Raw genomic sequence first — 13,474 nt, forward strand, 5'->3', positions numbered from 1 at the left:
GTTCCAGCAGATAGATGGCTTTTTCTGAATGTCTTTTTTTAAATGTAGATTTAAAAAATCAAATAATAAACTTAAAAACAAGCATAGTCCAAACGTTTAGTTCATTACGTATTTGAATGTTTTATCTGCAGTGTGTCTGTGCGCCACGTGCACACCTGATGCCCACAGAGGCCAGAAGAGGGTGTTGGATCCCCTGGGACTGGAGCTAACAAATAGTTATGAGCCACCATGTGGGTGTTACAAATTGAACCTGAATGTTCTTGAAGAGCAGCAGTGCTCATAACCACTGAACCATCTTTCCAGCCACAAGAGCAGACTTCTGTTTGGAGGGTTCAATTTACTAGGGCAGGGCATGAAATCCTTAATACACAGATCAGAAACAAATACAGTTTCATGAACTAGTATGTTGGGCAATCTTCTAACTTCTTTCTACTTGAACTTTTTGGGGGGAGGGAGAAAAGAGGGGGCTTCAAGACAGGGTTTCTCTGTGTAACAGTCTGGCTGTCCTAGAATTCACTCTAGACCAGGCTGGCCTCAAACTCAGAGATCAGCCTGCCTCTGCCTCCGATCAGAGTGCTAGGATTAAAGGCATGCACTACCACCACCCAGCTCCACTTGGACTCTTTTAATTATTCTTCAACTATTCTTATATGAAATATATCATTTTCAAAATACCAGAAGTGCCATATGTAAGTCAGAATTCCTTATACTAAGTATTCAAATTGGCCCATAAAATACACCTGCTATTAAAGATATGAAATATAGCCAATACTAGCCTGGCACTTACCGTTTGATCGTCTTCTTCTTCCCCTTCTAGTACAACACAGTGATACAGCATTCCTGATTCAGTCGCAATTACTAAGATATTGGGAACACAGGGCAAACAGAGTACAGCACAGGCATCGTAACCGTAGTTATCTTCAGCTGCAGGATGCATAGGCAATGGTCCCAACAGCTTCCCAATATTCCCAGGGCTAAAAGAAGAATGAAAATGTTATCAAGAAAATTTTGACAGAATTTTTGTCTTCCTTCAGCTACTGTAACTTCAAATAAAGGTCTTTATCTTTCATTTTTCCACTCACATCCCAATAGTGATTCTTGATCTGAGATAATCTTCCCTTGAAAAGAAAGCAATGCCTGAAGAGATTCCAGACTTGTTTGGTTTAGTTTCTTCCTTCCTTCCAGACAAAGTCCTATGTAATCTAGGTTGCCTTTAATTCTTGAGCCTCCCGCTATAGCTTCTAGAGCTAGGAAAATGCCTTTGAAGACACCATAGACTGTCACACTGTGAGGTTTGGGGGCATGACTGGCTTCTATTGGTGGTGATAAGATAAGAAGTTCCTTCCTCAGTAATCACTACCACCACCACCACCAGAAAACACATAAGAGACAAAGGGCTGGAGTGGTTCAGTGGTTAATAGCACTGGCTACATCTGCAGAGGACCTAGGCTTGATTCCCAGCACCCACATGGTGGCTGATGAATGTCTGTAGCTCTAGTTGTAGTGAATGTGGTGCCCACTTCTGGCCTTTGCATGCATACGGTACACAGAGACATATGTAGGCAAAACACTCATACACATCAAATTAAAAAAAAAAAAAAGACAGGGTCCCATTACACAGCCCAGTCTAGCCACAAACTCAGAACCATGTCAGCCTTCGTGTGCTAAAATTATTGGTATGTACCACCACATCTAGCCTGGTTTCTATTCTTACCACTCCCAACAACAAAAAAGGCAAAATTCACATTAAAAAAAAAAAAAAAATCAGGGTGTATCAGATAGAAACTTACGCTGCCCCAGGCCTTTCCTGTCCATCTACTCTGCTCAGAAATCACCGTATTCCAGAACAGACCTCACCACGTTCATTACCTAGGACTATAACTCAATCGATTTCACATAGAAGATAATGCTAGCATTGGTATCTATTGTTTTACCTGAATTCAACGTTCTAGATGGAGATGTCGAATCACCGAGCCCTGACTAGCACCCGTACTTATTAATGTACTCTAGTCTGGGATGTCTATGTGACTAAAATGGTCTTACCCTTCCTGATGCTTCATTTAATCCTGCTTGACATCAGTCCTCTGCAGAAATTCCCTCAGCTCCTGCAGTCAAAATAGTGTCTCCTTCGAGTACTTACTGTGTCCCAGTACTAGGAAATGAGTCCTTATATGTTCATGTGTACATATGCCTTTTCTCTACAATATCAATGCGAGATATCAGATTTCATCTAATTATACCCATTCTACCTTGTTTATCTAAGAGAAACAATACTTTTCTAGTTAACCAGGCTTTGTGAACCAAATTTAGTATTTTTTAAACTATACAGCTTCCCTAAATAAACAAGAAAGAGGACAATCAGATAATTTATACCATTTCTCATCTACACTTGAGACACAGAAATGTGGATCTCAAGTTCAGCAATGATGATGCGGTGCAGTGGTTACTGCATTAGCTTACTTGTGTAACAGACTGACATAGGTAAGGAAGGTCTCCCCGTTCTCGTATAAGATGTACAGTGGATATGCTACTATTTCTTCTTTGCCTTTTTGTCCAAATATATTCTTCGACACTGTTGCCAGTGGCCCAAAGTCAAATGCAACTGCAGTCTCTCCTAGAGATGCTGTATATGCCCGGCTACAAAGAGATTTGAGAAAGTCCGTTCAAAACAAAACTATTATGAAGAATAAACAAATTCTCAAAAACTAGTGAAAAAACTTAATTTTCAAATAGTTTAAATACAGACATACAAACAACACAAATAGAAATACGAAAAGATCTTTAATCCCAGCACTCGGGAGGCAGGGCAGGCGGATCCCTGTGAGTTTGAGACCAGGCTCCAAAGCCACAGAGAAACCCTGTCTCGAAAAACCAAAAAAAAAAAAAAAAAAAAAACCAAAAAAAAAACAAAAAACAAAAATGGAATCCATGAAAACCAGGTGAACAAAAATGTATTTATTCCACAAACATTTGCCACTTACTATGTGCCATACACTGTTCTAGGTCCATAAAATACACCAGCAAATTAAAGAAAGACTTTGCTCTCTAGGGAGAGAGAAAAAATAAACAACACATTCAGGAAAAGTTTTTTTTGTTGTTGTTACTTCTGGTTTTATTAAGACAGGGTCACACACCATAACCCAGGCTGGCCTTGAACTGGAACAATCCTTCTGCCTTAGCCTTCTGCCTTAGCCTTCTGAGTGCTGAGATTACAGTTGTATGGCATTTTTTTCTTGGATGAGAGTAGTGTTATAAAGAAAAATGAGGGTCAAAAAGTGTTTGTAGGAGTGCTGTTTAAAGTAGCCTGTTTGGTACAGAAGAACTTTGAGAAGTTGAAACCTGAGTAAAAAGCCTGAAGAAGAAGGGAACGGGTCTAGTTATCTGGGGAAGGAGCAGCTAAAATACAGTAATACACACCAAAGGTCTAAGGTAGATAGTGATGTTTAAGGAATGGCAAAGAGGCCAGGGTATCGGGAGCCTGGAGAGCAAGTGGAATGGAAGTCAGGGGCAAGACTGTGGGCATCAGACAGTCCGGGGTAAAGACATGGAAACCAATGAGGTGTGGAAAACACGGAAGTTGAGTGATCTTACTGAAAGGGAAGTAAGCATTCCTTTGGTTGCTGTGTTAAAAGCAGGGTACAGATTACAAAAGATGTCCACTTTCTTTCTTTTTTTTTTTTTAAAGATTTATTTATTTATTATGTATACAACATTCTGCCTCGATTATGCCCGCACGCCAGAAGAGGGCGCCAGATCTCATTACAGATGGTTGTGAGCCACCATGTGGTTGCTGGGAATTGAACTCAGGACCTCTGGAAGAGCAGCCAGTGCTCTTAACCTCTGAGCCATCTCTCCAGCCCCCAAGATGTCCACTTTCTCCATAATACTTTTCCCTATTTTTCCCAAATAGATATACATTACCTGTATAGTCAGAAAGGGACTAAAAAACCATGGTGCGTATGTATATTAAAGTTTGGTATTATTTGTTATCCCAAATGATTCTTGTTTAACAAAAGGTTAATGAATATGGTTAGATCACAACAAAAACTTCACATAGCTTAAATAATCACCACCACCGAAAGGTGTAAATACCATGGAAAAGTAAATGGTATCAGAAGATGAGAAATATTAAGATAATGGAACAAATAGAGAAGTTAATAAAATAAAATAATTCCTAAGTCACTAAACTTAACTGAAGCCTCATTATATCTATTCCCAACCCTCAGGAGGCTGAGGCAGGAAGGTTGCTACAACTCTGTTGCTAGTCTGGGCTACATAGTGAGTTTAGGTCAGTCAGAGCTACAACGTAAGAGCCTGTGTCCAAAAAAAAAAAAAAAAAAAAAAAGGAGGACCTCGGGGTAAAGGTGCCTGACTTCAAGACCGACAGTCTAAGTTGATTCTTGTGATACTCATGGGAGAAGCTGAGATCTGACTTCTTCAAGTTGGCCTCTGGCCTTCACATACATTGAGGCACGAGTGCACACATACAAGCAACATGAGTGTATGTACACACACAGTAAGTAAATAAATGAAAGATAGACTGGCTGGCTGATAGTAAGTAGGTATTAATGAATACTCTGTGCCAACACAAATGCCAAACAATGTTTTATTTTTGATCTGAGGGGTTGAACCCAGGACCTTGCGCATGTTAGGTAAGTGCTCTACCATTAAGTTATACTCTAGGTTGTGAGCACTTTCGAATGAATGGCCCCATTCACTCTGTACAATAATCCTAAGAAGCCAGCAGTGGTGGCGCACGCCTTTAATCCCAGCACTCGGGAGGCAGAGGCAGGAGGATCTCTGTGAGTTTGAGGCCAGCCTGGTCTACAAGAGCTAGTGCCAGGATAGGCTCCAAAGCTACAGAGAAACCCTGTCTCGAAAAACTAAAAAAAAAAAAACAAAACAAAAACAAAAATCCTAAGAAAAACTGTGTTGCAGTCAATTTTTTTTATTATTCATGTAATGTAGTCACAGAAATGAAGTTTAATAAAATTAGAAAACTTTCCTAGATGCCATAGCAGGCAAATGGTGAAGCCTAGACTGGGACCAGGCAGGCTGACTGATGCCAGATTGGAGTTCTTAACACTGTATTTGCTCTACTGCCCCTTATACACATACCGTGTCTGTCAAAACCAAACAAAACCCCATTCCTAACCAGGTTATTCCAGAAACACTACAAGACAGAAAGTGCCCTGACTCAAGAATAGGATTAATTATAATAGGGTTAGGTCCTGCCCTATTATAGAAATGAATGCATTGGAATTTAAGCTGGTGCTGTATTTCTTCACATCATTTAAGTGAAACTTTCAGTGCTGGGACAACCAGGGAGTAAACAGTCCTAGCTGTAGCAACCCCTGGCTCTTAGGAGTAGACATAAATCCATTCTGGTGAAATATACCAACAATTCAGGCTCTCAATATCCCCACACTTCATGATCAAGTAAATATGAATTCGCACGAAGACACCCTCACTGCAAGGAAAGCAACCAACATGACTTAGGCGAGGAAAAGAACAAACACAGATTTAATCACTATCACACCCATTAGGACTTTCAAATATTGCAAGTATCAAATACAGGCTGCCTTTAATTGCAGAGGCAGGTGGATCTCTTTGAGTTGAGCCAGCTTGGTCTACAAAGCGAGTTCCAAGATAAGCAGAACTGTTATACAGAGAAACCCTGTCTTGGAAAAAAAAGTATCAAATACAGAATAAAGATGCATAAAATGTTCAAGAAATTATATTTAGAACAAGAAAAACTAAACATGAAGATAACTAAATGGAAATTCCAAAAATCTTAACACTAGTTTTCATTCTCAGCATGCACACCATATTTGACTATGTGTAGTGCTTATCACAAAGACTGATCAGGAGGCCAGAGGACTGGGTTTTGCAAGTGCAAAGGATGATTCCATTAAAAGTAAGCCAGGACATGTAGTAGGTAAGAAAACAAAACAAGCCAGGAGCACAAGATAACCAGAAGGACAGGCATAGAGGTGCACACTTTTAATCTCAGCACTAGGGAGGGTGACTCTGTGAGGCTAGTCTGATCTACAAAGGACAGCCAGGGCCATGTAAAGAGACCTTGTCACAACACAACAAAAAACAGTAATCAGAAGGACTGAGTCTATTCTATTCCAGACGCTGGGAGTTTGGCCATCTGCCTTACTCACACAGAGTGCACTGGTAGGCCTCCAGCCCAACTCTTTTACAATTTTTAGAACTGTACAATTTTATGATGTATTGCTTCTGCCAGTCATAATTTAGAATTTTCTTAAAAAAGAGATCAAGTTATAATGACAGATTTGTGACTTGTTCTATTACCACACATATGTTAAAACCCACCTGTAGAAGTTCTGGTAGTTACTGGTGAAACTGCATTTACATTCTCAATAAACTCAGCATCTTGTGAAACAAAACTTACCCTTTATTGAGTATTAAGCTTTCCTCTTCTGCTTCTGAAAGTACAATCACCTTAGTAGGTGTTTGAGGCTCACGGAGAGAGTAAATTCTAACAGTCAAAACAAAACAAAAAAGTACTTAAGTTCTTTTTGATGCTAGGCAGGGTAGCTTGCACTGTAATTCTATCAACTTGGGAGAGGCAAGAGGACCATGAGAACTCTGAGCTATATTTATAGCCTAGTATGGGTTACAGAGTAAGACACTGTCTTGTCAAAACAATAAAGTTCTCTTTCTTTCCTAGAAAAGAACCCCACTCCCCAATCTAATCAGTTCTTTTTTATTTTTCTACTAGGGGCTGGAGACATGGCTCAGCAGTTAAGAGCACTTCTTGTTCTTGTAGAGGACCTGGGTTTCATACACAGCACACACACGGAGGCTCAGAACTGTTTGTTAACTCCAGTTCTGGGGGAGCCGTCCCCTTCTAACCTCGTTGGGCACCAGGCATGGATGAGGCACAAATATATATACTAGCAAAACACCCATACATGTAAAATAAATCTAAAAATGTTAAAAAGAATTTTCCTACCAGTTCTCAAATCACCTCTTTGCCAAAGATCTTGCTATTCCCAACAATGTTGCCTATTTCCGCTGCTTAACTATGTAGATGGGGAGTTTATGACCCAAAGAAATGCTCTCTATTTTGACAACATTTTTGGGGGGTAAGGGATGGGTAACAGTGTTAGGAATGGAACCCAAGACCTCAAGCATAAGCAATTAACCACTGGGCTACATTCCCCACACCTTTAGTCCTACAGCAACTTGACATGCCAAGCTTTATTGATACCCATGGGAGGCCTGCCCCTTTCTGAACAGAAACAGAGGAGTTGATATGGAAGTGGGGAGGGGGGAGCAGGGGAAATGGGAGTAGGCACGCCTTTAATCCCAGCATTCAGAGGAGCAGATGGATCTCTGTGAGTTCAAGGCCAGCCTTGTCCACACAGTGAGACATTCTTTTCTCAAAGGAGAGAGAGAGAGATAGACATTACAACACTCACTGACTTACTTGTGTCATTATGAGCAACTATTTAGTAAATACGTAATAGGAAACAAAGCTTTTCCATTCACAAAGCAAACTAGGGAAGGTAAAGGTCACCTTATCACATTGTCTGATGTCAACAGCACTACGTGGGGATCCAGCATCTCACTTGGATACCATGCAGCATGTTTCAGAGTCAGAGAGGTAGAGCTGGTGAAAAATCGCTCAGCAATTGGCGTGGTACTAAAATAAAGAAAACGGTCTTCAAACCATTTGTAGAACTTGGATGAAATACATTCTAACCTATTCTATATCCTAACACTGTTCCTTTCCCTGTCCTGTCATTCTGATAGCATTCAAAGAACCTACCCAAGGAACCAAAGCACAAATACTTTCTACATTATAGTAATATACTTTATACATTTTGGTTTTTCTGGTTCAGAGTGGACCTTGCTATATAGCCGTGGTTGGGGGCTGACCCTCACAATGTATCCCAGGCTAGCTTTGAACTCACAGCAAGCCTCCTGGCTCAGTATCCTGAGGGCTGGGATTACATATGTGTATCGCCACACCCACTGTATATAGTTTTTTACAGATGTTTTGATATTGCTTCTTTTTTGGTCTTTTTACTAATCAATGTAGTAAGGAAACTATAAGGGCAGATATTTTGATGATTATTCTGAAAAGAAATGGCAACCTAAATACTATTAAGCAATTCAAGCAGACTCAACTCCTCATGTTATGGAGATAAAGGTAAATCTAGGTTTCTACCTCACATTCTTTTCAATAGACTTTATAGATTCCTACTTTCCTGGATTTTTATTTTTTAATTTACGTGTGTGTGTGTGTGTGTGTGTGTATAAAAACCCTGAAAGCTAGGCGCTGTATTTCTGTAGTCCCAGCATCCTCAGCCCTGGGTGGGTGAAGCAGGGAAGGGACAATACTCGGCAGGCTTTGTTACACTAGACATTAAGATTGCCACACTCTTTGTTTTTTTTGTTTTTGAAACCTGGAAGAAGTCATGAGCCTTAACTTAGATGTTTTGTTTTCTTTCTGTGATTAAACGCCTGGCAGCTGACCAACTGATGTAATTTTAGGGCATGAGTAGCTTATGGTACATTTATGACGTCATAATATGAAGTGCAATGACCAGAAAATGGCCTGACATAAATGATGTCTTGGAATGCAGATGTTAATCAATAGACAAAACCCTTAATCCACACGTTTTACTTCATTTTGTGAACAGTTCTTAAGCTCACACACCTAACTACAAAATTGCAGCTATTTCTGTAAAAATAAAGGATTGATATTGTTTCTTGTAATTACAAATAAATATTGATACAGTATTCTTCAAAAAATAATAACAAAAGGAGCTAGAAAGATGGGTCAGTGGTTAGGAATACCTGCTGCTTTTACAGAGGACCCAGGATTGGTTCCTAACACCCGCATAGCAGCTCACAACCATCTGTAACTCCAGTTCTAGGGGATTTGACACTCTCTTCTGGCCTTCTGGAGTACCAGACACACAAGCAGTGTGCTTACATAAATGAAGGCAAAACACTCATGTACCTTAAAAAAAAAAAAGGTAACAACAATAGCAGCACAGGAAGGCAGTCTGCAGGACCACATGAACGCTCAAATGATCCAATAATAGGACCCCAAATACATTTCAACAACCTCTGGTCTTAGCAACGTACACAGTTAAACACGGAACAAAAATATAACTTACCTACAATTTACAGTTGCTTTCCCACCTTCGAATTCTGAATCCTTCCCCCATCTCTGAGGTAATTCTAATGCCATGAGTCCTTTTGTTCCTATGAGTGCTACATGATGTTGTGTTGGACTTAACAAGACTTGATGAATTTCAAACAGGGGTGGATTTATGCAAAGTAATCTCTGAAAATTAATTTAGTAAAAATAGTTAATTTTAATGTTAGTATATTTGGGCATCGCATGAAACCATGATCATGCTTTAATTTTCTTTCTTCATGCTTTAATTTTCTATAGTTACAAGATAACAGCATTCTGGGTAACACACACACACGAAGTCTTAGAGCTAGAGAGATGGCTCAATGGTCAATAAGAAGCACTGACTACTCTTCCAGAGGACCTGGGTTCAATTCTTGGCACCCACATGGTGGTTCTATAACCATTTTCTGGCCTCTGTACGTTCCAGGCACATGGATAGTACATGCACACATATACAGAAAAAAATATGCATACATAGAAAACTAAAAACAAACAAAAAACTGTTGGCACACGCCTTTAATCCCAGAACTCTGGGAGGCAGAGGCAGCAAGATCTCTGAGTTCAAGGCAACTAGTCTACAGAGTGAGTTCCAGGACAACCAGGGCTACACAGAGAAACACTATCTCAAAAAACAAAAAAGCAAAACAAAACACAAAACCCTGCCCCATCATTTAACCTAGTAGGCACTACTTGAGATTTGTTTTTCTTCTCTCTATTCCTGGCTTCAAGCAGACTTTTGATACTTAGAGAATAAATAACTCTTGAAGTATTAATAAAAGATAACCATTTTATAAAGAGTACTGTAGAATACTCTAAAAAGATAACCATTTTATAAAGAGTACTGTAGACTAGCTTCAGGCCAAATGTGGTGATGCACACCTATATTCCCAGTACTGGAGAAGAAGATAAAGGTGGTTCTGCTTGAGTTCCAAGCCACCCAAAGCTACGAAGTGAAACTCTAGATTAGCTTCAAAAGTTCTGTAGCAAGCTGGGCGGTGGTGGCATGCCTTTAATCCCAGCACTCAGGAGGCAGAGCCAGCACTCAGGAGGCAGAGGCAGGCGGATCTCTGTGAGTTTGAGGCCAGCCTGGTTTACAAGAAGTAGTTCCAGGAGAGGCTCCAAAACTACAGAGAAACCCTGTCTCAAAAAACCAAAAAGAAAGAAAGAAAAAAAAGTGATATTTTAAAGGAGTTCCAATAATTTGTCACAGCATCATACATCCTCAAAAATACACACGTTTACACTGGTACTTCCTATTTCTCTCCTCGTAACCATTTCAGGTTTCTATTTTCTTTTCTTTTTACTCTTAGTAAATAATGATAAGATTGTCAATATATTATTTACCTTTGTATGGAGAATCATGCTAAGTCAAAATCATTTAAGATAAAGTTTCTTTGAATATAAGGAGACTTCTAATTGCTTTTCTATCTGTAGGCCATTGTGCCTTTAAATGCCTGTTGCAGAGCTGTATAAGGGTACACAGCTTTAATTCCAGCTCTGATCAGGATCTGCCTGATCTCTAAATTCGAGGCCAGCCTGGTATACAAAGCAAGTTCCAGACAACCAGGCTGTGGCACAGAGAAACCCTGTCTTCAAAAACAAAACAAACAAAAAAATAAGTCACCAAATATTATAGAGCTCTTGCATGCTCTAGGTTTGTGTCATGAACTGGACATAAAAAAATAAGGTATCAGGCCGGGCGTTGGTGGCGCACGCCTTTAATCCCAGCACTTGGGAGGCAGAGGCAGGCGAATCTCTGTGAGTTCGAGACCATCCTGGTCTACAAGAGCTAGTTCCAGGACAGGCTCCAAAACCACAGAGAAACCCTGTCTCGAAAAACCAAAAAAAAAAAAAAAATAAGGTATCGCCGGGCAGTGGTGGCGCACGCCTTTAATCCCAGCACTCGGGAGGCAGAGGCAGGCGGATCTCTGTGAGTTCGAGACCAGCCTGGTCTACAGAGCTAGTTCCAGGACAGGCTCCAAAAAAAACCACAGAGAAACCCTGTCTCGAAAAAAACCAAAAAAAAAAAAAAAAAAAAAAAAAAAAAAAAATAAGGTATCAAACACATACACAGCCTGGCTCAGAACTGTAATCTCAACATTCGGGGACTGGGGCAGGAGTTCCAGACACACAGAGGCTTGGCACATGCGTGTGCTCTCTCTCTCTTCTCTCTCTCTCTAGAAAGAGAGAGAGAGAAGAGAGAGAGAAGAGAGAGCACCTGGTTCAGACCTGTAATCTCAACACTTGGAGACTGGGCAGGAGTTCCAGACCAGCCTGGGTATATAAATGATTCCATACCAGCGGGGAAAAAAAAATCAAAAGAAAACAATTACTTGAAATAATGTATGAATTTCTGATACTTATTCTTACTGGGAATTTTAGAGCAGGCAGATGTGTAAATGCTGCTCTCGTTTCTCAACAGCACTGGCAGCACCTTGTTAAAATCAAATCACTTCTCAAAAGAACCAGTCCAGGGCACACAGATCTCATACACTGGAATGAATGTCACATTTGGGTTTTTTTTGTTTGTTTGTTTGTTTGCTTGCTTTCTTGCTCCTTTTCGAGACAGGGTCTCTCTATGTAGTCCTGGAATTCGCTATGTAGACCAGGCTGGCCTCAAATTCAAAGAGATCCTCCTGCCTCTGCTTCCGAAGTGCTGGGATTAAAGACCCGTGCCACCAGTCTTGGTTTATAAAAAGTTTTTAACGAAGGAGCAAGGTAGTTTTGCTTGTTTTGTTTTCAATTAATTTGGGAGGGGGGATGCTACAGTGATATGGGGCAGATTTGGAGGGACCGGGAGGTGAGTGGGGTTGAGGTACATGATGTAAAATTCCCAAAGACTGAATAAAGAAACACACACACACACACAATGTATACATACACACATATACCACTGAGGGAAAAAGTCTTTAAAAGAGAATCAGTTTACTACAAAGTAACACTTCAATATAGCACAGCAAGTCTAGAATGCATTCTATCAGCTCTCACAAGCCTTTCATCGGCACATCAAAACAAGACCTAGTACTCCAGTGCTTCTACTGGTGGAGGTGAAGGTGTGTGTGCATTCCCCCTGCGGGCGTGCTCATGGGAGGGCGTGCGCGCTCGCGCGCGCGCATTGTTCCCTGCACTGCAACAAACGAACAAGCCCTTCCAACTTTAGCGAGCGCCCCAATGGGCAAAAACAAAACAAAATACAGGGACACCCTTTTTCATTCAAGGTAGGTAATTTGGTCCTTTAAAATCTGTGTTAAAGCTCAGAATCAACTAAAAGAATGTGTCACATCTTTTAAAAGAGCTCTTTGGGCCAAACAACGAAAAACATTTGCACCAACTTCTTTATCCTGTCTTCTTCAGAGCGCCCATCATTAACCATTTCACGGTCCTCTTCTCCCCCTCCGCCCCTCGACACTCAGAACCAGCACGAGTTTCTCTGGGTGCTCGGCAGCGACCGAGTCAATAGACCCGCTGGAGAGGACTAAATACGGGACAGACGGGCTTTTCCACCCGAAGCGGGGTGTCCCCGAAAGACGCCTGCTCAAGTCTGCGAGCACACCCACTACAGGGCCAAACCACCAAGATGGGAAGACGCGAACCCCAAAGTTGAGCGAGATGCCAGCTAAGGGCTTCCGAGAAGGACTGGCGCACCTGGAACTGGGAGAGAGGAGGCTCCACGGCGCCACCGCTCGGGCCTCGAAGGCGAACCACCAAGAAGGCGCTGCCTTCTGCGTCCCACAGGAAGAGCTCCCCTCCCAGGCCGAAGACCAAGTTTCTCGTCAGCAAATGCGGCGGCAGAGGCGGGCACGAGGGCGAAGTCGAAGCCGCTGATTTCTCCGCTTCGGCCGGACTCTGGTTTTTCAGGCCCTCGCGGAGCCGCAGGAACACGACGTGGTTGGGAAGCCAGCTCTGCCACAGCTCCCCATCACCCACAGACGCCTCGGCCGCCGCCATCTTGAACTGACAGCTCTGGGGTCAGGGCCTGCAGCCCGCCGTGGCGCGTAGCCAATCCGCGACCAGCACTACGCGGCTTCAGCCTATCAGCGAGTAGGAATCCCAAGAGCAGGCATCACTAGCGGAAAGCCCATCTACAGCGCCGCAGACCGACGCCAGAGTGGGCGGGGCGGGGTCCACCACCTCGCTGACTAAGGGTCGGCTTTGGAAGGCCGGCGCGTAGGGTTAAGAATGAGACCTGTGCCGGGCGGTGGTGGCGCACGCCTTTAATCCCAGTACTCGGGAGGCAGAGGCAGGCGGATCTCTGTGAGTTCGAGACCAGCCTGGTCTACAAGAGCT

At 42.0% G+C, this 13,474-nt stretch overlaps 1 protein-coding gene across 2 annotated transcripts in view; it reads right to left on the minus strand.

The window, feature by feature from the left end:
• Nup88 (nucleoporin 88) overlaps positions 1 to 13,156 on the minus strand; it is a 29,259-nt gene extending 16,103 nt beyond the window's left edge. For both annotated transcript variants that reach the window (XM_057775565.1, XM_057775564.1), the window contains exons 1-6: positions 12,833 to 13,156; positions 9,165 to 9,334; positions 7,553 to 7,678; positions 6,422 to 6,508; positions 2,461 to 2,637; positions 788 to 974 (exon numbers count right to left, since the gene is read on the minus strand). In XM_057775565.1, coding sequence (XP_057631548.1) covers positions 788 to 974; positions 2,461 to 2,637; positions 6,422 to 6,508; positions 7,553 to 7,678; positions 9,165 to 9,334; positions 12,833 to 13,135 — 1,050 coding nt within the window. In that variant the 5' untranslated portion in view covers positions 13,136 to 13,156. The remainder of the gene's footprint in view (positions 1 to 787; positions 975 to 2,460; positions 2,638 to 6,421; positions 6,509 to 7,552; positions 7,679 to 9,164; positions 9,335 to 12,832) is intronic.
• Between the last annotated feature and the right edge of the window lie 318 nt (positions 13,157 to 13,474).

Source organism: Chionomys nivalis, chromosome 7 (genome assembly GCF_950005125.1).
Source record: "Chionomys nivalis chromosome 7, mChiNiv1.1, whole genome shotgun sequence".
Classification (NCBI taxonomy): domain Eukaryota; kingdom Metazoa; phylum Chordata; class Mammalia; order Rodentia; family Cricetidae; genus Chionomys; species Chionomys nivalis.